Source organism: Bos indicus, chromosome 8 (genome assembly GCF_029378745.1).
Source record: "Bos indicus isolate NIAB-ARS_2022 breed Sahiwal x Tharparkar chromosome 8, NIAB-ARS_B.indTharparkar_mat_pri_1.0, whole genome shotgun sequence".
NCBI classification, from domain to species: domain Eukaryota; kingdom Metazoa; phylum Chordata; class Mammalia; order Artiodactyla; family Bovidae; genus Bos; species Bos indicus.
Genome location: NC_091767.1, coordinates 64938423 through 64961430, shown reverse-complemented (window position 1 = coordinate 64961430; position 23008 = coordinate 64938423). Strand labels below are relative to the sequence as shown.

Genomic DNA, 23008 nt, shown 5'->3' with positions numbered 1-23008 from the left:
CTGGTTGTCTTGCTTTCTCCTGAATTCTTGACTACCTCCTTATAAAGAATACATTGGTACAGATGTGGACATGGGTACATTGGAAGCTCTAGTAGGTTAAACTACCAGCTACTAAGTTAATGTATGTAAATTAGTTTAGCAAACTAATTCACATATTTTCAAACTACTAATTTATTACTTCTCTCTTAACAGTTGTTAGTTCACCTGTATTTGTAGGATTTCTTTTAACAAAAAATTTTGTTTAGTTACAAAATTAGTAATTTTATTACTAATAAAGTAATATATTTGTTTCTACTTTTGACTTCTTAGCTCTTAAATTTTCTAAAAAGTAACATGCCACATGTGAGGCACTGAGAAAATGTTCTGAGAGTTCAGAACAGATTCAAGGTGTTTTTGTGTGTGTATATGCACAACGCATATATATATATAAACATACACATGTAAGTGGAAGTATTTGTTAATAATGTTGATAAATTGTATATTGATTGAAAACTGGCTATATTATGGGGTTTTTGTCTTTTGCTCTGTATCACACTTTTCAGCTGTTGGTAGGTCTCATGTAAGTGGAGTGGTTTTTGCAATAAACCTTAGAATAAATGTAAGTTTGCAAATCAGTTAGATTTATTTATTGCTGTACACTCAGTTTTTCAGTGTTATCTGTGAAGAATGTTTATCCTCTCATAAAAATCAACATTTTGAAAAAGAACAGCACAGTTCTTCCTTTAGTCAGCTCATTTTTTAAATACCATGGCTTCATCCAGCACTAGGTCACAGGTCAGTCCAGTGGCTACCTTAAGGCAGGTCAGTTCCCACGGGACAGCAGGACATGGGGCCATTCTTAGGGGCTCCTTCTGCCACTGAGGCATTTATTTACCCCACTGGTCTCTTTTCCTGGAATGTTGCAGCTGCTTTATATTACATGGGCTGAGGTTAAAATTGTTCCTACCTAGAAAATAGCTAGAGCTGAATGGAGAGGCCTGATAATTCTTACTGAATACTTCTCTATACAGGAACTGACAGAAGAAGGACTGCCTTTTCTCATACTCTTCCACATGAAAGAAGATACAGAAAGTTTAGAAATATTCCAGAATGAAGTAGCCCGACAATTAATAAGTGAAAAAGGTAGACAGATTAAGGTGTTTATATCCTTCTTTTCTCTGTTTTTTTTAACTTTCCCCCCTTTCCATTACATTAATATTGACATAAGCATATTTGGATTAAAAACTTATTTTAACTCAACTCCTAAACTTACATGAAAATATGGGGAAGGGAGCTATGAGTAGAGATAATGCAAAGCAGTAGCTTAAAAAAAAAAACAAAAAAAACACAATTTTTTTAGCTCTTTAAAATCAGGTAGCATGAAAAGTGGGGTCATGGGTGGACAGTGTGTTTTAGGCACTTTCTTCCAGCACCTTGATGCTTGTCTAGTCCTTTTCTAATAGTTCCAGAGATATTGCTGAGAGGATTTACACAGCCTGATTAACATTTACTGTATTTCTAAATGAAAGTAAGTTGAGTAGTTCTCTGCAGACTTCTCCAAAGCATCAAAAGGGAATTTGCGTTATCACCAGCTTTCCCGCTGTAATTGGAGAAGTCAAACAAAATAGACTGAAGGTTTTGTATAGAGCCATGCCCATATCAGTCTCTGTAAATATTTTGGGAGTTGCATTAGATTAAAAATCAACCAGTAGGGACTGGAAGGGCATCATTGATGAAATGATGTTCCCATTGGAACAGACCAGGATAATCTGCAGGGCAAATGACTGCCCAGAAAAATTTAAAATTCGCTATTGCATTTCTAAAGAAATTTTACTCTCTGCCTTAAAAATTAAAATCCTACCTCTTTAAAGTGTTGTAATATTTAGGTTTTAGTCTTTGTGGTCTATATTACTCTAAAGCATGTTGGGGAGTTTTTGGTATATCACTTTTTATAAACTTGCAAACTTATGAAAATATAATAAAGAATATTCTAATCTACCTCTCCAAATTCTATTTCTTTTTAAGGTACAATAAACTTTTTACATGCTGACTGTGACAAATTTAGACATCCTCTTCTGCACATACAGAAAACTCCAGCAGATTGCCCTGTAATAGCTATCGACAGCTTTAGGCACATGTATGTGTTTGGAGACTTCAGGGATGTATTGTAAGTATTCATTTTGGTTTTTTAAAATTACTGATATGTGTCTCAAAAATGAACTTAAAATGATTGTTTGGATATTTTAAATAATCCTATGTTGAAACAGTAATGCTTTGTTATTTGGAAGGAAGAGTTATATATATATATTTTTTAAACTCCAGAGTGTAGTATGAATGACTATGGGGAATTTCCCTGGTGGTTCCATGGTTAGGACTTGGTGCTTTCACTGCTGTGGCCCTGGGTTCAATTCCTGGTCAGGGAACTAAGGTCCCACGAGCTGAGCAGCATAACCAAGGAATAAAAAGAAAATGTTAAATGACGATGAGAATTATGATATATCCCTATAGAAATGCCAGCATTAGATGATCTTAAATGCTTGGGAATTAATTTTTGAAAGAAAATGTTTGACCTATGAGAAATTTGTTTTGAATTGAATTTAGTCTTTGTCAGCACATCAAGGGAGTAAGTAAAGAAAATGAATATTGGTGCTCATTTGTGACTGTGTATCAGAATGTTAGTGGTATTTAAGACCAGAAGATGGCTATGACAAGGCATTTATAAAGGCATACAGCTAAGAACCTTTCCAAGAACAGATATGCTTTCTGACTCTGTTCTCACAGTGTTAATAAACATAAACCTAGTAACTACCACAGATACTACTATTTATATCAGCTTTTTGAGATGTTAGATACAACAGTTAAAGTGGAAATGTTTCTTCGTATATGAAAAATTTAAGTAATACAGGTATTAATTCAAAATAGACCTTTTCTTTTCAAAATTAATTTAAATATCACCCATTTTAATGTTTAAAGATTAAATTTCACAGTTTGAGGGTGATTTGAAGTCCTATTGCAGAATGGATTACCTCACTCACTTCTAAATATTTTAATAGAGATATGGTTGTTTGCTAGAAGAAGATTCTCAGTCCTCACATAGAGGAGGTCTCCATTTGGGGTCCTCCCTCAGGCAAGTCATGGGGTCGCAGAGTCGGACACGACCAAGCGACTTTCACTTTCACTTTCAGGCAAGTCACTTCTCTTTACTTGTTCCTTTATACTTAACATGTGGTTGGTGGTACAACCTCCCTAATGAGATTGTTATAAAAATGAGTGAGAGATGATGATTGTGTTATGAACCATTAAGTACTTAAAAATATTAGTTGTTTTTATTTTACCCCAGCAATCCCCGTCCTGTCCACTCATATTCAGCCCACAGTGTCTGTACTTGTTCCTCTCAGCATCGCCTTTCTCCAAGCCCCATCTCCTCTCGTCCATGAAAAACTTCTCCAGAACATTAGGTCCTACCTTAGACATTAACATCTCCAGAAATCTTGAATCAGTGCCCCTCTGCTGAATCCTGTCAGAGCACGTACCACATTATAAAACCCAATTGCCTATTCCCAGCTTATCTCCTTTTTCTACCTGGTTGTGAGTTCTTGGACTAAACTGGGGATCCAGTCTTAGTAAACTTTTTATATTATATATAAACCATTGGTTTTATTTTATGTATAAACCATTGGTTTATATTATACAACTGTCATATAGAAGACCCAGATAAATATTCAGTGAGTTAATATGCTAAGTGGTATTTGTCCGAGTGTAGGTAAAGTGAAAACATCTAAATTGCTGAGCATTATGTGAGCATTGACTGTTGTGCTAGACATAAATGTCTTAGCTGGTTGTGTATCCTTTTCCTCTTACTTCATTGGCTTGCCTCCAGAGGCTGTAAACTCTAAAAGAACAGACCTTTTAGGAGAGGGGACAGCTGTCATAGTGGTTGAGTTCACTTCAAAAGCTTCCAGGCAGTGACAATGTTTGGTATTAAAATGCTGCCCTCTTCATGGGTTATTTGCATGAAGTTTTATATTTTCCTACCTCTGGTGGTGGGCAAATCTTGGGTTGATGATTTACTTCTTCCTTTCACTGTAAATTTCCAGCCCTAATTATGAAGTCTTTTAGCCGAAGTCAAGAGGACGCTGACTCAGGTTAGGTTTACTAGTCAGAAACCAAACTAGGCCCAACTTTGGTTTTATTCCCAGGAACATTGTTATATATGAAGGAAAACCTGTGACAAATTTCACCATGGCTATCTTTTAAGTTTTCTCCTCCAGTTCTGAAGTCAGATTTAAAACACTCTAGCCTTTCCAATCCCATCTTGGTGTCTGTTAGAGTACCCAAGCTTAAGATCAGTGGTCATATTATTTATCACATGACCCAATCCCCCTATCCTCCAGCCACAGTTCACTGGACCAAGAGATGGGCATGTTACCAAGAAAAGCTAATTTATCACCTGGCAGCACTCTCTCCTTGTGCCCTGGTGCAAAAAGACACTGAGTCAGTAAAATTCCCCAAAGAAACATGGAAATGGGAAATGATCCTTTCCCATCCTGCAAGTGTTGAGTCCTGTGAGCAGGGAGGGAGATAAGAGAAGTGATTATATTTGAAGCTCTGAAACAAATTACTTTTAATTTCTCCCTTAGGTGCCTGATTTCCCCTCCTAGGCACTGTTTCCTCTAATATTTTTTTAATTATAAGGAGGCACATGCTGTGTGAGCTACAGACTGAGCCTATGTGAATAGATGTTAGTGTTAAAAAATAAAAGACATGCAGCAAAGTGAATCTTGACACATTTAATGGCTTGTGTAATTGTTATTGTGCTGCATGGTAATTAAGGCTTAAATGATAAGCCGTTTCCATAAATTACTGTAATTACTATTACTTTTACTTAGTAACTCAGCAGTTCTGGAGTCAACTGGTGGAAGTATGTGGTGGTAAGGAGAGAGAAAGCAGATTTATGATGCACAGTTTCCTCTTATGCTAAAGGCAGGCATTGCAGCCTGGTGCGGGGAGCTGCTAACCAGTGTTCTGTTCATCTCTTATCTCAGAGAACCTGAGGTTTAGGGATGTAACATAACCATCAGGGCCACACCACTAATCACTGGCAGGGCTATAAGTCATGTCAGAGTATACTGAACCCCCAAACCTCAAGCTCCTAACACTTGATACCAAAACAGTTACATTTTCAGTACATAAAAAAGCAGTGTAAGCGTAAATGTGAAAGATGTCTGAAGAGGCACTGTTTGTTAATACCTGAAACTGAATCACACATCTCTGAATCCTTAGTTGTTTTATATCTATTTATCTATCTATATATATATCTATATGTAGTTTGACCAGATTGATTTCTTGCCAAATGTAAAGGAAAAGATTTTATATGGAGGTGGAATTGGGGGAAGTTTTGAAGCCTAAGCACATAGAGGGGTAGGTCTAGGAAATGTTCGCCAGCCCTGAAAGAAGAGAATAAATGATGGGGTCTAGTGTAAAGACTGTTGAAGGGCTTTCTGGAGAAACTTACCTTCCAAAAATTGTGGCCTGCAAATCCCCACCATCTGTTCCTTTGCTCAGGGGTTCTTACGTAAGCTCCCACCAGAGCCCCAGTAACAGGGGATGTCAGATCACTCCTAGGGAAATGAACAAGTTACTCTAAGGCTAAGGAGTTCCCCAATTCTGGGATCTAGGTCATTTATTTCAAATCACTGCATCACTGAAAATTATGATAATTCCTTAAACTACTCAGGGGGCATGGTTGTGGGAGATGAGAGACGCAACGTGAAACTGAAACTACAGGGGTGGGTATCTCCCTAATTTGATGAACTAGCCTGTCTCCTTCAACTTAGAGGGAACAAACCAGGAATTGAATGAGATGATAAAGAACTTGGAGGGATAGGTAAAAGAAATGTTTACCCTTGTAACCCTGACAACCTGGTTTCGTTCTTCATTATCTAGGGGTTTTTTTTTTTAAACCCAAGTCAGGCTTTTGATTGAAAAAAAAAAAAAAAAGTGCTGCAAAATCTTTTATGTGTGTGTATAGTTTTATTTATGGCTGTGCTGGGTCTTCATTGCTGTGCCAGCTTTTGTCCAGCTATGGTGAGTGGGGGCTACTCTTCATTGCAGTGCACAGGCTTCCCATTGCAGCGGCTTCTCTCGTTGCCAAGCACAGACTTTAGGGTGTAAGGGCTTCAGTAGTTGCAGCACACAGGCTCGACACTTGTGGCTCATAGACTCTAGAGCACAGGCTCAGTTATTGTCACATACAGGCTTAGTTGCTTCGAGGAATGCGGGATCTTGGACCAGGGATCGAACCCATGTCTCCTGCGCTGGCAGGCAGATTCTTTACCCTGAGAATCTTTTTAAAAGGCAAATATTTAGTTTTCATCATCTCTTGCTATACTAAGTGCTTTGTGGTGGCATTAGTAGACGTTCATTAAATGCTTGCAATTTGCTTTTAGTTTCATCACTTGTTATAAGAGTTTGACTATTCTGAATGTATATATCTGGAATATATCCTAATATTTATCAGTTACTCATCTGCCCTATTCTCTACCTCTCCTATTCATCTCTGTAGTTTTAATTCTCTGAGTGTGTCTATCAGCCACTGGGCTGATACATATACAGTGGTCCAGGTCCCTAAATACCATTTTTATATTCCTATAACATACTTTTTTGTACACCTGATCTTGCTATGTAGTATTTATAAGTACTTTTACTTTTCAGATCATTCCAATATATTTTTACCTTATTTGGTTTTGCCAGCAAAACAGACATCAAGCACTGACAGAGCCAGGCACTGTACCAGCCCTACTTTATACTTTTATATGTGTTTTCAGTTAATCTGTAACAAGCTTAGAAGGTAGATATTATTTCTACTTTACAATCAATAAGTTAAGCTCTGCAAGCTTTAGAAACTTCACTACAGTGGAGTCACTAAAGAGGCAATGGAGTACAGTGGTTACGTGCACAGACTTTGGACCCAGTCTGCTATCTATTAGTTATATCACCCTGGGCAGTTTGCTAAGACCTTTATGCCTCTGTTTCCTCATCGTGAAACAGGAATAATAATTTTACCTAGTTAACAGAGTTGTTGTGAGTATTAAATGAATGTGTATAACTCTTAGAACAGTATCTGATACATGGCTAGTGTTTAGAAGGGTAGCTATGATTATTCAGTTCAGTCGCTCAGTCATGTGATTATTATAGGCACTAATATATTTGGATTTAAATCCAAGTCTGTGACATAAAAACAATACAGTTAGATAAATAAAGCAGTTGTTCTCATTTCACATATCAGAAAGCTGAAGCCCAAAGAAGTAACTTAAATGACAAGATACATTGAATGAGTTCAAACTATTGTATAAGTTGAGTTAAAAAGTAGTAAACAATACTAGGAAATTGAATCCAGCAATTAGTGAAAAAAGAATAATATAGCAACAACCAAGTGGGCTTTATCCCAAGCAGGCAAGGCTGGTACATTTAGTCATTAGTGAAGTTGCTAAGTCGTGTCCGACTCTTTGTGACCCCATGAACTGTAGCCTACCAGGCTCCTCCATCCATGGGCTTTTCCAAGCAAGAATACTGGAGTGGGTTGCCATTTCCTTCCAGCTTTCAAAAATCAATGAGTAATTAGGCATATACTGATTACATCAACATACACAAGAAGCATTTGACAAAATTCAATATCCATCATGACAAAAATGCTTAAGAAACTGGGAATATATGGAAACTTCCTCAATCTTGTAAATGTAAATCTCTGTAAATGTAAAGGACATTTACAGAGAACCCACAGCTAATATCATATTTAATGGTAAAAGACTGAATGCTTTCCTCTTAACGTCAAGAACCAGGCAAAGATGTCTGCGCTCTATGTATCTGTTAAGCATATAATTTGTCCCTTATTTCTGATTATAAAAGTATTTTCTTTGTGGATAATTCTTAAAGTTGATAAAATGCCAAAGAATAAAAATCACCTATAAATCCACAAAAGAGATCTAGATATATGTATGTGTTATAAAATTGGAACCATGCTATTTTATAAATTTTCTTTTTAACTTATCCACACATTACAAACATCTTCCCATTCATCAGTATTTTTCCATTATTTCTAGTGGCCAGATAGCTTGCCTTTGAATGGATTGTTTCATGATTTGTCTATTAACCTCTGTTGTTTGAAATCCAGGTTTTTCCCATGAAAAAATAACACTGCTACTAATGGGACTTTACTTGATTCATCCTCAGTAACATCCTTGTAGTTTCGGTGCTATGGGACACTTTCCCCATCGTGATTTTCCCTTTGTTGGTAGGGGGGAAACGGCTCTTTGTCTTTTACTGACTGTGCTTCTTGTTTTTGACCCTTTCCCTTTGTCAAAAGTCATAGTGCTGTGCTATCCAATATGATAGTTAATAGCCCTATATGGATACTTAAGTTTACATTAAATTAATTTAAATGATATAAATTAAAAATTTAGTTTCTCACTTACTCTAAACCCATTTCAAGTGCTCAGTTGCCACATGCAGGTAATGGTTCCTGTATTTAACAGCATAGATACACAGTATTTTTCGATCGTCACACAAGTGGTGTTGGATAGTTCTGCTGTTAAGTATTTGTAGTTTCAAGGAACAAAATAACTCACCCGGTGAAGCTCAAAACCAAGGGGTTTATGCTGAAAAACTATTAAGAAAACGACAAGGAATGGAACTGCTTGAGGGGAGCTAGGTTGACCCACTGCAAGTGCTGGGCAGCTGCTCTCTTCTTCCCTTCCTCTGGGGCCCAGGAGCTCTTCTCTGGGCTCTGACTTCACATCTGCCCCATCCTCCTCTCTGTAGAGCAGCTTTTCCTCTGCCCTGCTGTAACTTCTGCCTGGACGCTGTTCTGATTTACCATGATGGGACTTGGCCTGAACTCTCTATGACTTTTTAACTCTCATCAAATCATCTGATTGCATTCCTTAAACCCCTTGGCCTGCATTCTGTAGACATCTGATTGGCTCAACCCATATAGATCGATTCCCTCTCCACTCCAAATTATATGTCCCCCATTTTTTTCCAGCTTAACAGAGGTATAATTGACATATGGAGCAAAAGGAACTCTCATATATTGCTAGTGGGACTGCCAAAATGATACAGCCACTCTGGAAGACAAGTTGGCAGTTTCTTAAAAAGTCAAACATACACCATGCATATAACCTAGTATTTTACCTAGAGAAACTTATGTTCACACAAAAATCTATGCCCAGACATTTGTGGTAGCATTGTTTACAATCACCAAAGTCTTGAAAGAACCAGTGTCTTTCATTGGGTGAATGGATAAACCAGTTGTGGTATAGCCACTCAATGGAATGCTATTCAGTGAATAAAAGAACATGCATTTTTATGCACGCAACAAAGGGGATGGATAAAAGAAGCCAGTCTCACAATTTCATATCCATGACATTCTGGAAAAGACAAATTATGGGAATAGATCAGATCAGCAAGAGTTAAAGGGAAGAGGAAGATAGGAGTGAGTGTTGGAATTGTTCTATTTCCTGTTTGTGTAGGTGGTAACAAGATGCTACATGCTTATGTTAAAACTCATATAACTTAAGCCTAAAAAATGAATTCTATTGTATGTAAATTTTTAATAAAAATACTTCTCACCTCATATGCATTTGTCAAAGCTCGTTTAAATGATACACTTATGTTTTGTGTATTTCACCATGTCTAAATTTTGCATCACCTAAAAATAAATACTGTAAGCAAACAAAAGAGCAGAGGATGAGAGAGAAACACTTAGGGGTTCTAATTAGAAAAAGTATACCCTAAGTATGGAAATTTAATTGAATTTATTATAGTAAGGGTCTATTTATCTTCCTTTTTAGCAGGTAACTGTGTTGTCTGTTTTCTTGACTATGTATTGTTAATTCACTGATTGTTACCTAATAACTGGATAATTTCTAGCCACAAGCTAGGTAAGAGCTCTTTGTCATCTGTTTTTCTACCACATCAATTCAGATTCATCCTCTCTCTTGTCTTTGCTTTTACTCACAGTTCTCCCACATGTTGACAAAGGGGAAAAAATCAAGTAGGGGAAAAATCTGTTTTGAGTGTACTCTATGAATCTGTTACACTCAAGATTTAATTGTAAATTATTTCTTGACTAGCAGAAGCAATTCACATTGTATTGGTGTGACCGTCTTTGAGCATTTTTAAATAACAAACTAGCAAGGGCTTTATCTTAAACATTATAGATTTGCAATTCTTTGAATATATTTGAGTACTTTGCTGTGGGTGACAATAGATGATGTTAGATTAAATTGATATCCTCTCAGTGTTTGTCTGGTACATGTGCAATTTCTTCTGTACCAGAGACCCTTTCAGAGGCATTCTGTCAATACAGCCACCTGACAGCCATTTGTATTTGTAAGCTGTGCGTTTGGCACCTGCTGGCCTCTTGCATTGGAGCTAGTGGGGAGCCAGAATGGGTGTACAGTGAAGTTATTGGCTGTTAATCTCAGTGGGAGTTACTGAAGAGAAGAAACAGCACTTGCAGGACCTCAGGAGAGGGTAAAAAGAAAAACTGGTAATATTAACACAAGCCAGGTATGCTACCAAAACAGTCATTTAAAAAATCAGTTCTACTGACGGAAATAAAATGTTTGTAGACCTGCATTTTAATTCATGCAATGGATTGGGGGGAGGGGGAGAAACAGGTTTCTATTTTAAAATATAATGAATTTTAATTGATCTCAGTAGAGGCCAGATCTCTACCAGGATCTCAGCAGAGGACAAACAACTCATATGAGTAGAAAAAGAAATTAAAACAATGAGAAAATGCTTAATTTCTGAAGAGATGGGAATGAAAATGCTGGTGTCTTTTACTTATCAAATTACCAAACAGATTTTAGTATTAAAGACAAAAGTGCTGGCAAGACCTCAGAGAACAAATAGGTAGACAAGCAGTAGTCAATATTGATGTTCTGTAACCATAATTTGCCCACTTTAAGTTCTTACACATTAACTCATCACTCCTCCTTTATCAGATACAACTCAGGGAAATAATTGTGAAGGAAAAGGCTGGTACTATGTAAATCTGCTTAGCTTTATACTGGTCTATGTTGCTGCAGTGCATGTTTCTGTCCTGCAGATGTGCTCGTACCATAATTGGTAATTACAGGAATGATGTCAAATATACTGTGAATTACATGGTTGGAGGGCATCACCAACTCAATGGACATGAGTTTGAGCAAGCTCCGGGAATTGGTGATGGACAGGGAAGCCTGGCGTGTGCTGCTGTCCATGGGGTCACAAAGAGTTGGACACGACTGAGCGACTGAACTGAACTGATGTTGGTTCATGTTATTTTCCTCAGAATAGTTTGAAGCCACTAAGGAAAGCTTTTTCACCATAAAACACAATGCCTTTGTCTTTGTGATGTATGAAGACATTTTTTTTTTAAAAAAGGCCACTTTGATGGCCTTGAGAAGTGCTTTGCTTTTCACAATGTTAAGGTAGCCGATGAAACTGCCTGTGTGGTTTAAGTTGTGAAGAAAGTTCTCCCTCTAAGAAAAAACATGAAAGAGCTACACCCTGGTTTAGATTATTTTGATAAAATTTGTTATGCTGGCAGTGAATGCCCTGCATCTCAAAAAAGATTGCTAAGCTCCAGGTTAAGGTGTCATCTGGCTGACACACAGATCAAATGCTGGAGGAGCTGAAGGGTACTAGTATTTTTTAGGCTCTTAGTAGTAATCTGGTTACAAACCTATGTAACAAGCTATGACTTGAAACTAGTTTTTTTTTTCTATTTCATAGTCTTTGTCTAATTTCCTTTGTCATGAACATGTAAAATGGTGGAGAAGCCTTACATATTTGGAAGCACCATGTCATTCTGAAGTGCTCACATCGGTCTCTGTATTCTGTGTGATTCTCTTTATTTCCCATGTCTTAAAATTCTGCCTTCCAAACACTTTGTCAGATGGATGTGGAGCTTTGTAATATAGTCTTCCTTCAATTAATTCAGGACAGACCTACATAGTTTTAAGTGATTAGTCCCTACATTATTTTTCCCTTGAGCTCCTATTATTTTTAATGTAATTTTGCAGAACATAAGATTTTGCAGTTATATATATTAAGGAAAATTTATAAATGCCCAACATAAGGGAATAAGTCTTAGGACACCATCTTGATTCTGAAGGATTTGTTCCAGTAAGCGTAGAAAATTTTCTGTAAAACAAGTGCAAGCATTGGAACACACAATTGACTAGACATCATGATTTACAACTGTGTGAAAATGTTTTGAGATGTACCTGGCCTATTTGTTACTAGTTATGGTGGGTTGGCGGGATTGTAGCTAAGTTTTTTAAAAAATTGTTTTTAATGTGAAGTTGGTAAAATAGAAATAAGTCCGTCTAAATAGTTTAAGCTAAATTTTTGTTTTACTTTGGTTTTAGAATTCCTGGAAAACTCAAGCAGTTTGTATTTGACTTACATTCTGGAAAGCTACACAGAGAATTCCATCATGGTCCTGACCCAACTGATACAGCCCCAGGAGAGGTAGGACTCTTGTTTGTTTCTCAGTGGGAACTCTTTTTTTTTTCTTTCTCAATTAGTCTTGAAAAGACTCTGAAGCTCTTGCATAAGCTTGAGTTTCCAGTCTTGAATATTTCTGTAAAAAAATTCTGAACAAACTAGATAATATACAAATTACGTTTATTTAAAAATTTTAAACCTTCAGAAAAGTTGTAAGAATATTACAATATAGTTCCTTGATCATATAAACAAAGGTTGTCTGGTAAGTCCTTGGTGGAAAATGGCCATAAAAGGGTTAAATACAGTTAGCTTCATATAGAAGTAGGAGGTAGGAATTAGAAGCAGGTAGACTAGCAAAGAAATCAGTGGATTGCATTAATTGCTTAAGCCTTCCACTGTGGCTGAGAGTGACCACCACACTGTAGAGAAAACAATGATTTGATATCTTAAGAGCCTTCATCACCACAGTATTCATAATGCTCAAAACTTACAGTTTAATGCAGCTTTTCCGTTTGAGATGTAGAATGCTTGACAACTGTTTACCAATACAATTTTATATTTGCTTGACATACAGATACATATTTTTAACCTGAGAATTTTCTTCTGTTCCAAGTTACCTTGTAAATTCTGTATAAGTACCTGCTTTGTTAAACACCCCTAAATTTGCATTTTGATGCATTACTGATTTATATCATGTCTGTTACCATTATACTGAGAGGGAATGATATATACAAGAGATGATATATATACCAAAACACTTACTGCATATGCCCAGAACGTCAATACACTGTTTTTGCCAAAAGAACCACCAAGTATTAAAGAAAAATAAAAACTAAGTGAATTTTTAAGAGTCAAATTAAGTTCAGAGTTACCAGTTACTTTTGGGAATCTGACAACATGCTTTTTTCCTTGCAATCTGAGATCAGATTTTCTTTGATAATTAAGCAACTACAGATGTAAAAAAACTTTGTTGGCAGTAACCCAAAGTAGGACGGCATAGTATTCTATCAGATTAAGAAAAGATATGGCTTGCCATTATTGTATTATCCTGATTTGTTTCAATTTCTATATTACATACTCAGCTTCTTCTATTTATCTCTGCATACTAATACACAGTAGGCACCAAATACATGTTCATTTCATAGTAATATAGCTTCAGATTAATTAAACCAAACATATCTCAGCAAAACATAATAAATGTATTGGGGAAGGGGAATGTAACTAAGTATAAGAAGTAAAGTCTGTGAAGACATTGCTTCCCGTGTGCCATTATATATTTATATGTATATATATCGTGTACCACATGCACCATGTGCCTGTGTGAACTACAGGGAGTATTAAAACAATGATAATCACGTTTACTCTTGAGCTCACAATGTAAGGAAAAACTCCACGGTCCTTTTGAAATTCTTCTACGTCACCGTCACTCTTATATTTCCACTGGATATTTTTACGTACTGTTGGTATACAAGTAAAATACTACAGAAGTTTCTTAACAGTATTGAAGTGTTTTTCTTCTTTACGTCAACTAGGTTTTTGTAACTGCTGACGTCCAGATCTCTATCTCCACAATTGTTGTTGTTTAGTTGCTAAGTTGTGTCCAGCTCTTCTGCAATGCCATGGACTCTTGCCTGCCAGGCTACAGGTGCCTTTAATAATCTTAGCAGTCATTTGTAAAATGGAAGGGTTTTGGCAGCTTAGGATTTTACTGCCTTCTACAGAATATTCTAGGAAAGCACCCAGGTGTCAGATGTTTTGTTTCTCCACCACACCTCAGTAACTGTCATCAGATCAACGGTTAATGGCTCTGTGGTAGCCCTGCCTTGGAGAATCTGAGTAAGGGCATTTGAAACAGGGAAAGCAAGATTTCAAACTCAACTCTTGTCTTTGGCATATAGTAGCTATAGTTTATTGATTCTTAATAAATAATTATAGGGCAATTACCATGCATCTAATACTCCTATTAAAATATAACTATAAAATATATTGATATAAAAATGTTTTATTCTTTCCCATGTAGGAAGTCCAGGATGTCGCAAGCAGTCCACCTGAGAGCTCCTTCCAGAAACTAGCACCCAGTGAATATAGGTATACTCTATTGAGGGATCGAGATGAGCTTTAAAAACTTGGAAAAACAATTTGCAAGCCTTTCAAACAGCAGCATCAACTTACATGGTGGAAATAGTAAACCTATATTTTCATAATTCTATGTGTATTTTTATTTTGAATAAACTGAAAGAAGTTTTGGGTTTTTTAATTTTTTCTCTCCCCGACTCAAAATGTATTGTCATTTAATATAGCCTCTTTTAAAAAAATCTGCTAGGTTTAAAAATAAATAAATAAAAATCAGAGGCCTATCTTTACTTTAAATCTGTCCTGTAAAATCTTTATACATCAAGTGAAAGGTGAGACTGCCAGATATATACCATTAACTTGCACTACTAGGCTAGGGAGGACTTAGGGGATGTTTCCTGTGTAGTATGTGTTTTTCATTCTTTTCTCTATATAGATCAACTCTGTTGGTATTTTTAGTTCTCACATTTCTCAAAGGGGTATATATTCTGGATGGCTTGGGGGAGGGGGAATAAATTAAAATTTTCACACTGTGTACTGTGTTTTACTGATTAGTTGGATATTGCTTATGAAAATTCCATAGTGGTATTTTTTGGATTCTTAATGTGCAACTTAAACATACTATGAAGAGGAGGAGAGCCATAAGCCAGAACATTTGGCAGGAATTGTCCTTATAAATTAAGAAAAAAAATGAAAAGTGTTATTAAATTTCTATGTGTTTGTCTAACAAAGTGGCATATGGATGGCATTTAAAACTTTGAATTATACCTAAATCTGAGGAAAAGGAGATACTAGTGGAACAGATTACCAGTATTGAACTAGATGACTTTTAAGGCTCCTCCTATCATGACACTTTTAAATTTCCAAAGAGAAAAACCAGCGGAGAAAATGTATTTCAGTAATTCTAACCTTCTTCCATCATGTAGTCTTGTTCTAGTTGTATAGATCAAAAGCAAAGACAATAAGGCACATTTTTTTTTTTCATTGTAAAATTGTTAAGGAGGACCCTGCGTCCTCTAGATTCCCTGATTTCCTAGGCCTGCAGCGTTCAGTCAAATGGGTCCCTGTGCCAGGCCTCAGTACTGCCGGGGAGCAAAACCAGAGGGAGAAGACCCTCGGTGTCATATCAGGAAGCCCAATGCCAGAGGACAGGTTCAAAATTGGCTTTCCTCTGGGCCTGGGTTGGTGCTATAGGCCAAGAGTCATTTTATACTTGGAGTCTAAGTCAATCCCAGTTTGGGGAAAGATTATTTTTAAGCTTAAAAGGCTGACATGTGCCATTATATGTAGTATGTAATATATGTAACATGTTTCAATTCTTTTAAAATAAATATTTATAATAGATATTTAATGATTGTTATTTTTAAAAATCAGTCTAAAATTCTTTGTTATGCATGACTTACCCATCATTTCATTTAGACTAATAAATGTTAATAAGGTAGTATGGGGCATGTTTAATAGAAAATGCTAGAAAAGCAGGACAGAGCTTCCTAAAGTTTGGGCCTTAGTTCTGTTCTCTCCATTGCTTTTAATCAGTAACTTTGAAATCAGAGCTACAGTCTTCAAGTCAGAAGATGGACCAAATTTGAGGTGGTCAGAATGAAAACCTAGAAATATTAAACAAGCAAGCATACAAAACCAAAAGCAGCATCTGCAATTGACTGGAATAAATTTGTAATCCTTTAATTGACTTAAAAAAAATAGTAAACAGAAGATAATGCTTAAGAATTGGGTTGCAAAGAATTGGTTTGAGAGTAGTCATGATAAAGGCCCTGAAGAACACATGTTCAGTGTGATCTAAGATAACACAGTGTGATCTAAGTGGCTTGTTAAAGTAAGTGGATTTGAGGCTTTATTTAGCATTTATGCATATGGGGGCTTATTAGACTGTAGCCCTGCCTTCTCCAGAGTGTGAAGCCACGGAGGGCATGCAAGGATACTAAATTTTATGCCTGTATCGGGACAATAAACATCAATAAATGTTTACTGAATGAATGAGATATGCAGTGACGTTGGGTAATTTTTATACCTGAAATGCTCAGCACTCATCAGGATTTGGTGCCCAGTTTTGTAAAGTCACTAACAAGCTCAAGTGCAAAATAGTAGAAATGCATTAGAGAAAGTAAGTTCTTGCCACAGGGCTAGTGCAGGGTTGGGGCGGGGAGGAGGCCTGTGGCTAGGACAATGGGAAAGTAAGTTGGAGCTGATTGTGTAGGGCCTTGTATGCCAAGCTAAGGAAGAGGTTTTTACTCTGTCTTATAGCCAGTGGAGATCCATCAACAAATTTAAGCAAGTCAGTATGTTCATAACACTGTAACAGAGGTCTCAAGATAATTAAATGAGTTCAGTGGAGGAAAAAGAAAGGCAGAGCTAAGACAGGGACAGCAGAGATGGAGAGAAACAAATACAAGAGGTCCCACAGGCATTTGTCACCAGCTGGATGTAGAAAGAGAACTTCAGGAATCTAAGAACTTAAAATTTAGACTTCTCCTCTGAATCTCAGCGTATCAGAGGATATCCAATCTACTCCAGGCCTCAGGCTCCTCAGCTGTGAAAGAAAGGATGCTAGACTAGACTGAAGAACACAGTCAAGTTGCAAAACCAAAATTAAAAGCAGGCCCTACTGCTTGTCAGCCCACTACCTTTTCCAGTTGTTTGTTTTTTTTAAATAGTTACAGTAGTGAGGGGGACCATAAAAGGGTGAACTTACTTTAGATGAAATTCTAAACATTTGTTAAAAGTTAAATGAACCTAGAGAAGAAGGCAGAGAATGGGCAACTAAAGCATCTCATGGAGAGCTCTCTGATGAAGTCAATTTGTCAAAGGTTACATATAAAAGAAGGAAAAGCTGGCATGATAAGGCCCGAAAAGAGTAAAGTGAAATATAAAACAGTGTTAGATATGTTAAAGCTCAGAATGAGTTTAAATGTGCAGAAAACACTAACACTGCCAAAAAATATTTTAAAACCTGAATCACAGCAAAAAGAAAAAGAGATAAAGGAGTATACTGGATCTACAATCAGGAAAAACAGTAACTCACTTTCTATTTTTTTCTCTGACAAAGAGACCTAGTCTGCTTGGACAAAAAAATGACATAAGCAAAACTGAAAAAATAGGAAGTAAAAATTTTGCCACCTTGAATAGTTTTAGGGCTCTTAGGCCCAAACTCCAGTATCACAGTCAGCTGCTGGATGTTGCAAATGCTTTCTGTCAGCAACTGCTGGGAATTTTTAAGACACCATGAAGATCATAAGGTAACAGAAGACTAGAAATGGACAAGTATTTTTCCAGTTTTCAAAACCATTACAGTTAGTAGTTTATAGTTGGGGGGATGATTAAACAGCTGTAAAGAATAATCAGTTTTAAGCTCAATATTTAAAGACCCTGAAGACAGTAAGTTGTTTTAGAACTTAAATTGTCTTATGCTGATTATAACTTTTATGTGTTCATTAAAACAGGTTGGATAGGACTGCTGCTTGGCAACTGTTTTTTAGCTGTGTTTGAATTTTTGTATGTATTTCCGAGTAATAAAACTATATTTCTAAAATATTCTACATTTGAGACTTTTTATTTGTCATGAATATTTGACTCAAAATTCAGATGACCAGAGTCACAAGATGTTCCAGTTTTACAGTTATTTTTTAGATTATTTAACTGTACCTGACTCAGCATGGGACGCTGTATGAATCCATGTGCTGGTAACAGACCCAGCCTTTAGCTAAAGCATCAAAGCTCTTGCAGAGCACACTGGGGAAGGGCCAGCCTGCCTTCAGAGAGCAGGTTTTGGAGACACTGAAAGAGGAAGAGTGCTGCTTGCAAATTGTGCCCCGAAAGTGCTCCCTTTACTCCCCGCCTCTCCCCACCTCGCCTCATAAATCCTTCTATCCATCCTTCAATGCCCAGGACCGTTACCACCTGTCATGGTCCCACAGCCCTTTATTTAAGTGTTTTAGAACACCTAGTCTAAAAGAAGTTGGAAGTAATGTATCCCTTTTCCTAATCACCATGTGAAGGCTGGCTCTGGAAGCACAAACTGCTCCATCTTTGATTCCCAGCACCTTAGAGCACTGTTAAATGATTAATTACTATGTGATGGGGAAAAAAAAGTCAAATTACATAATAAATGAATGAATAAGGGACAACAAAGCATCCCCATAGCTGGAATGGACTTGGTTATATCATCTATGAATCCCAATTATCTGACAGCTAGTCACATTTCATCCTATATCCTATATTGATTATGGAGTCTTAAGAGTTTTACCCTAGAAGAGATTAAAATCTTACACCAACCAACAGATACATAACTTTCAGAATGACACTGGAGTGCCCGTTTGGGCAGTGCAGAGTCCTGCAGAAGTGCTGGAAACTTTCCCATGAACATGACACATTTTCTGTGAGGTGGATTTGACCCCTAGCTCAGTCACTCAGCCTTGTGGAAGGACAGACTAGAGTGAATTGACAAAATACCACATGTGGTTTACAAAACATACACTTAACCATTTGGCAAGAATTAATCTACTGTTCTCTATTTGCACTGATCGCTGAGGAAGGCTTTCTTATCTCTTCTTGCTATTCTTTGGAAGTCTGCATTCAGATGCTTATATCTTTCCTTTTCTCCTTTGCTTTTCACTTCTCTTCTTTTCACAGCTATTTGTAAAGCCTCCCCAGACAGCCATTTTGCTTTTTTGCATTTCTTTTCCATGGGGATGGTCTTGATCCCTGTCTCCTGTACAATGTCACAAACCTTCGTCCATAGTTCATCAGGCACTCTATCTATCAGATCTAGTCCCTTAAATCTATTTCTCACTTGCACTGTATAATCATAAGGGATTTGATTTAGGTCATACCTGAATGGTCTAGTGGTTTTCCCTACTTTCTTCAATTTAAGTCTGAATTTGGCAATAAGGAGCTCATGATCTGAGCCACAGTCAGCTCCCAGTCTTATATTTGCTGACTGTACAGAGCTTCTCCATCTTTGGCTGCAAAGAATATAATCAGTCTGATTTCAGTGTTGACCATCTGGTAATGTCCATGTGTAGAGTCTTCTCTTGTGTTGTTAGAAGATGGTGTTTGCTATGATCAGTGCGTTCTCTTGGCAAAACAGAAGAACTGTACAAAAAAGATCTTCATGGCCAAGATAATCACGATGGTGTGATCACTCACCTAGAGCCAGACATCCTGGAATTTCAAGTGGGCCTTAGAAAGCATCACTATGAACAAAGCTAGTAGAGGTGATAGAATTCCAGTTGAGCTATTTTAAATCCTGAAAGATGATGCTGTGAAAGTGCTGCACTCAAATGGCCCAATCAAAAAATGGGCCAAAGAACTAAATAGACATTTCTCCAAAGAAGACATACAGATGGCTAACAAACACATGAAAAGATGCTCAACATCACTCATTATCAGAGAAATGCAAATCAAGACCACTATGAGGTACCATTTCACACCAGTCAGAATGGCTGCGATCCAAAAGTCTACAAATAATAAATGTTGGAGAGGGTGTGGAGAAAAGGGAACCCTCTTACACTGTTGGTGGGAATGCAAACTAGTACAGCCACTATGGAGAACAGTGTGGAGATTCCTTAAAAAACTGGAAATAGAACTGCCTTATGATCCAGCAATCCCACTGCTGGGCATACACACTGAGGAAACCAGAAGGGAAAGAGACACGTGTACCCCAATGTTCATCGCAGCACTGTTTATAATAGCCAGGACATGGAAGCAACCTAGATGTCCATCAGCAGATGAATGGATAAGAAAGCTGTGGTACATATACACAAGGGAGTGTTACTCAGCCACTAAAAAGAATTCATTTGAATCAGTTCTAATGAGGTGGATGAAACTGGAGCCTATTATACAGAGTGAAGTAAGCCAGAAGGAAAAACACCAATACAGTATACTAACGCATATATATGGAATTTAGAAAGATGATAACAATAACCCTGTGTGTATGAGACAGCAAAAGAGACGCTGATGTATGGAACAGTCTTATGGACTCTGTGGGAGAGGGAGAGGGTGGGAAGATTTGGGAGAATGGCATTGAAACATGTAAAATATCATGTATGAAACAAGATGCCAGTCCAGGTTCAATGCACGATACTGGATGCTTGGGGCTAGTGCACTGGGACGACCCAGAGGGATGGTATGGGGAGGGAGGAGGGAGGAGGGTTCAGGATGGGGAGCACATGTATCCTGTGATGGATTCATTTTGATATTTGGCAAAACTAATACAATTATGTAAAGTTTAAAAATAAAATAAAAAAAAAAAGAAAGTGCTGCACTCAATATGCCAGCAAATTTGGAAAACTCAGCAGTGGCCACAGGACTGGAAAAGGTCAGTTTTCATTCCAATCCCAAAGAAAGGCAATGCCAAAGAATGCTCAAACTACCGCACAATTTCACTCATCTCACATGCTAGTAAAGTAATGCTCAAAATTCTCCAAGCCAGGCTTCAGGAATATGTGAACCGTGAACTTCCAGATGTTCAAGCTGGTTTAGAAAAGGCAGAGGAACCAGAGATCAGATTGCCAACATCCACTGGACCATGGAAAAAGCAAGAGAGTTCCAGAAAAACATCTACTTCTGATTTATTGACTATGCCAAAGCCTCTGACTGTGTGGATCACAATAAACTGTGGAAAATTCTAAAAGAGATGGGAATACCAGACCACCTGACCTGTCTCTTGAGAAACCTGTATGCATGTCAGGAAGCAACAGTTAGAACTGGACATGTAACAACAGACTGGTTCCAAATAGAAAAAGGAGTACGTCAAGGGTGTATATTGTCACCCTGCTTATTTAACTTATATGCAGAGTACATCATGAGAAACGCTGGGCTGGAAGAAACACAAGCTGGAATCAAGCTTGCCGGGAGAAATATCAATAACCTCAGATATGTAGATGATACCACCCTTATAGCAGAAAGTGAAGAGGAACTCTAAAGCCTCTTGATGAAAGTGAAAGAGGAGAGTGAAAAAGTTGGCTTAAAGCTCAAGATTCAGAAAACAAAGATCATGGCATCTGGTCCTATCACTTCACGGCAAATAGATGGGGAAACAGTGCAAACAGTGTCAGACTTTATTTTGGGGGGGCTCCAAAATCACTGCAGATGGTGATTGCAGCCATGAAATTAAAAGATGCTTACTCCTTGGAAGGAAAGTTATGACCAACCTAGATAGCATATTAAAAAGCAGAGACATTACTTTGCCAACAAAGGTCCATCTAGTCAAGGCTATGGTTTTTCCAGTGGTCATATATGGATGTGAGAGTTGGACTGTGAAGAAAGCTGAGTGCCGAAGAATTGATGCTTTGAACTGTGGTGTTGGAGAAGACTCTTTAGAGTCCCTTGGACTGCAAGGAGATCTAGCCAGTCCATTCTAAAGGAGATCAGTCCTGGGTGTTCTTTGGAAGGAATGCTAAAGCTGAAACTCCAGTACTTTGGCCACCTCATGCGAAGAGTTGACTCATTGGAAAAGACTCTGATGCTGGGAGGGATTGGGGGCAGGAGGAGAAGGGGACAAGAGAGGATGAGATGGCTGGATGGCATCACCGACTCAATGGACATGGGTTTGGGTAGACTCTGGGAGTTGGTGATGGACAAGGAGGCCTGGGGTGCTGCAATTCATGGCGTCGCAAAGAGTCAGACACGACTGAGCAACTGAACTGAACTGAATCTACTATTTCCCGGATAAGGATACAACAGTGATTAAGAGATTGCCCCTACTGTCACTGACTTCCAAGTTGAGTGAAGGAGCAAAACAGATAAGTAAAAATTATATTAGACTGTTTTAGGTGCTGTTCTGAGTTAATCACAGGGGCATGGAGGTATGTGTGAAGCCTTGGGGGTCAAGGGAATCTTCCCATAAGAAGTGGTTTTCTTGCCTAGGAACAGAAAGAACTATACTTTCCTAAACTTCTTCCCTCTAGGAGAATTACATTAATACGTATGTGCATGCTCAATGGTGTCCAACTCTTTGCAACCCCACGGACTGTCCATGGGATTCTCCAAGCAAGAATCCTGGAATGGGTTGCCATTTCCTACTCCAGGGGATCTTCCGGACTCAAGGATCAAACTTGTATCTCTTAAGTCTCCTGCTTTGGCAGGAGGATTCTTTGTGCCACCTGGGAAGCCCCATTATATTAATAGAGGCTGCTGTGATTTTCTATTAGTGTCTTACTTCAGTAGCAAAGTGTTACTAGTAATTACTGCCCTGTTGTTTCCTTCCCAACTCAGCCACTCAGGTAAGAGATAACAGCCTATCTGTGCTGTGTCTCATGTGTTTTACTTATTGGGATGCGTTCCAGGCAGAAAGCTGTATGCCCTCCTGACACTACGTGTATAGTGATTGTTATCTTGCCCTAACCACTGCCCAAGAAGAGGGATAGCGCAGGACATCTCTGGCTATGCACATAGTAAGGGAAAAAAACAAGGCCTCTATTCTCACTTAATCAGTTCT

General features: G+C 37.8%; 1 protein-coding gene across 1 annotated transcript in view; it reads left to right on the top strand.

The window, feature by feature from the left end:
* ERP44 (endoplasmic reticulum protein 44) overlaps positions 1–14737 on the top strand; it is a 96817-nt gene extending 82080 nt beyond the window's left edge. Inside the window, exons 9-12 of the mRNA XM_070794834.1 lie at positions 1011–1122; positions 2005–2146; positions 12402–12504; positions 14501–14737. Of these exons, the coding sequence (XP_070650935.1) occupies positions 1011–1122; positions 2005–2146; positions 12402–12504; positions 14501–14602 (459 nt within the window). The 3' untranslated portion in view covers positions 14603–14737. The remainder of the gene's footprint in view (positions 1–1010; positions 1123–2004; positions 2147–12401; positions 12505–14500) is intronic.
* The last annotated feature ends 8271 nt before the right edge of the window (positions 14738–23008 follow it).